Source organism: Dipodomys ordii, unplaced genomic scaffold, assembly GCF_000151885.1.
Source record: "Dipodomys ordii isolate 6190 unplaced genomic scaffold, Dord_2.0 Scaffold88, whole genome shotgun sequence".
Classification (NCBI taxonomy): domain Eukaryota; kingdom Metazoa; phylum Chordata; class Mammalia; order Rodentia; family Heteromyidae; genus Dipodomys; species Dipodomys ordii.
The window spans coordinates 2,323,198-2,325,936 of NW_012267304.1; the positions used below are offsets into that span (position 1 = coordinate 2,323,198).

Below are 2,739 nucleotides of genomic sequence, written 5' to 3' on the forward strand. Positions count from 1 at the left end.
TGGTTCCATATCTTAGCTATGGTAAATAATGCTGCAATAAACATAGTTGTGCTGGTAGCTTTAGTGTGGTCTTGTTTGTGAACATTTGGGTAAATGCCCAAAAGTGGGCTTGCTGGGTCATAGGGGAGCTCTATGTGGAGTCAGCAAAAGGGACTTTTATGGAGTGATGTAGCTCTTCTCTATCCTGATTGTGGTGGTGGTCACATGACCCAATACATATTTTAAAATGTAGAGAACTGTACACCAAATGAAAAGGACAATTGTGCAATGATAATGTAAAAAGGAAATATTACATATAAAATAGGAATGACTTTAAAAGAATTTGGCTGTACTAGAATTTAAACTCAAGGAGTCATGCTTTCTAAATAGGTACTCTGCTGTTAAGCCATGCCTCCAGCCCATTTTGACACTTATTTTTTACATAGTCTTACTTCTTGCCCAGGCTTGCATTTGGAGTACAATCCTATTTTTCACTAGCTAGAATGAGAGACATCTAATTTCTTCTGATCAAATGGAACATTGGGAACTTTTCTGCACAGGCTAGCCTCAAACCATGATCCTCTCAAGTAGGTAAGATTACACACATGATCCCCTTAGACCTGGTTTAGAAAAGATTTTCTGCACAGAATCTGTCTGGAAAAAAATATAAGGCACACATTTTAGGAATTTCCTTGGAAGAGGACAACTGGATAGCTGAAGAATGAAGAAGTATATTTCTTCCTTGTTTACCTTTTTACCTTTTGTATGATTTGAATTTCTGTTTTAGAGTCAAGGTCTTACTATGTATGTACCTCAGGCTGGACTCAAAGTTGCAATCTTCCTACCTCAGCCTCCTGAGTGCCAGGATGACAGCATGTCATTTTTGATAGTTTTTTTTTTTTTTGCCAGTCCTCAGAGCCTGGACACTGTCCTGAGCCTCTTTTACTCAAGGATAACACTCTATCGTGTAAGCCACAGCACTATTTCCATCTTTTTCTATTTATGTGGTACTGAGGAGTCCAACACAGGGCTTCATGCATGCTAGACAAGCACTCTACCACCAAGCCACATTCTCAACCCTGGATAGTTTTAGTTTTTGTTTTTTTTTGTCGGTCATGGGGCTTGAACTCTGGGCCTGGGCGCTGTCCCTCAGCTCTTCAGCTCAAGGCGAGCACTCTACCACTTGAGCTACAGCGCCACTTCCAGCTTTTTTCTTTTTGCTTATGTGGTGCTGAGGAATTGAACCCAGGGCCTCATGCATGCAAAGCAAGTGCTCTACCACTGAGCCACCTTCCCAGCCCCTGGAATTATTTTTGAAATTGGCAAATATTTTCTGGGACAATCTATGGATTATCTAGGGGCAATTAGTAATCAGTTCCTCTTCACTTTGACCATACTCTAGTTTAAAGAGGATCATGTTCACATGGGTTCCTTAGAGTTAGTCTTCTACTGTTAGGTAGGTTCCTGAGAGTTGTTCTTCCCTAAATTTGTCATTTGTATGGAGAAGTATGAAAGGTAGCTTAATAAAAAGTACACCGAATTATTTGAAGAAGTACAATAGAATTTGTCTTCAGTCCTTTGGTTAAAATTTGTCAAGGAAGGAAGTGGTGCTGTGGCTCAAGCCGTAGAGCTCTTGCCTTGAGCTGAAGAGCACAGGGATAGCACCCAAGCCCAGAGTTCAGGCCCCACGACCGACCAAAAAAAATTGTCAAGGAATAAATTATTTATATGTAGAGAAATATAAAAGGTGGCTTAATAAAAATACACTGAAGTAATGCTGGTAGGCAGAGTAACTGGGAATCAGTCTGTATATAATGGGCTGCTATTAGGCAACAAGCACAAGGGCTGGAATGAATGTTCTTCTATGTTTCCTATGCATATTCTTAGCAAATTTTACTCTGGAATTAATCTATACTTCTGGGGTGAAGATTACATGCTACAAATTTCTATAGGACCAGTACCCTCTTCTAAGGTCTCTGTTTTGCTAAGTTGAAAATGTTCTATTTCTATTGTATGTCTTCTAGTCACAGTTTATTCAGTTTTCAAAGACCCTCTACAACTTATTTCACGAGGACACTGAAGAAGAGTCATTATATCAAGCCATTGCTGTTGTAACCAGCCTTTTGCTCAGGATGGAAGAACTTGGAAGGAAACTAAATAGCCCTTCATCATCTGCCCAAGAAATCTCTGCTGCAATCAGTGCTGCTGAAGGAACCAGTGTGGAGAATACAGAGAGTTTTCTGGAGAGAAAGGCTGCCTCTCGAAAGGAGGATCATCAGTGGTCATTTTCATTTGAACAGATTCTTGCATCTCTGTTGAATGAACCAGTCTTGGTGAGGTTTTTTGAGAAACACATAGATTTAAAAGCCAAGTTAGAAAATGCAAAAATCTCTCAGTTAAAATCTAGAACCAAGGTTCACATCTCTTAGTTGGAAGGAATTGTCCATCTTAGATAGTTTTCCCTGGATTCTTGTAGCTGTCAGCTTGATTCCTGGGAGTAAGACTCAGGGAGTTATCTTATTAACCAGTACATTTGAAGGCAAAATGAGACAAAGTTACAGAAGCACAATGATCCATTCCTTTATGATCTCAATTTTTTATATTCTCAAATACAGGGTTTTTTCCTATGCCACAAAATATGTAGCATAAGAGGAGTATGCTCAGTGAGACCACCAGAGGGCACCACTATACCATTTTATTAAGGAAATTACTGCCTAGTGCTATTTTTGACACAAATTACTAAAGATTTTGAAAAGGTGA

General features: G+C 39.4%; 1 protein-coding gene across 1 annotated transcript in view; it reads left to right on the forward strand.

Annotated features, from left to right (window-relative positions):
- Positions 1 to 2,408, forward strand: part of Tbc1d8b (TBC1 domain family, member 8B (with GRAM domain)) — a 50,853-nt gene extending 48,445 nt beyond the window's left edge. Inside the window, exons 20-21 of the mRNA XM_013025837.1 lie at positions 767 to 783; positions 2,004 to 2,408. Coding sequence (XP_012881291.1) covers positions 767 to 783; positions 2,004 to 2,408 — 422 coding nt within the window. The remainder of the gene's footprint in view (positions 1 to 766; positions 784 to 2,003) is intronic.
- Positions 2,409 to 2,739: the final 331 nt, after the last annotated feature.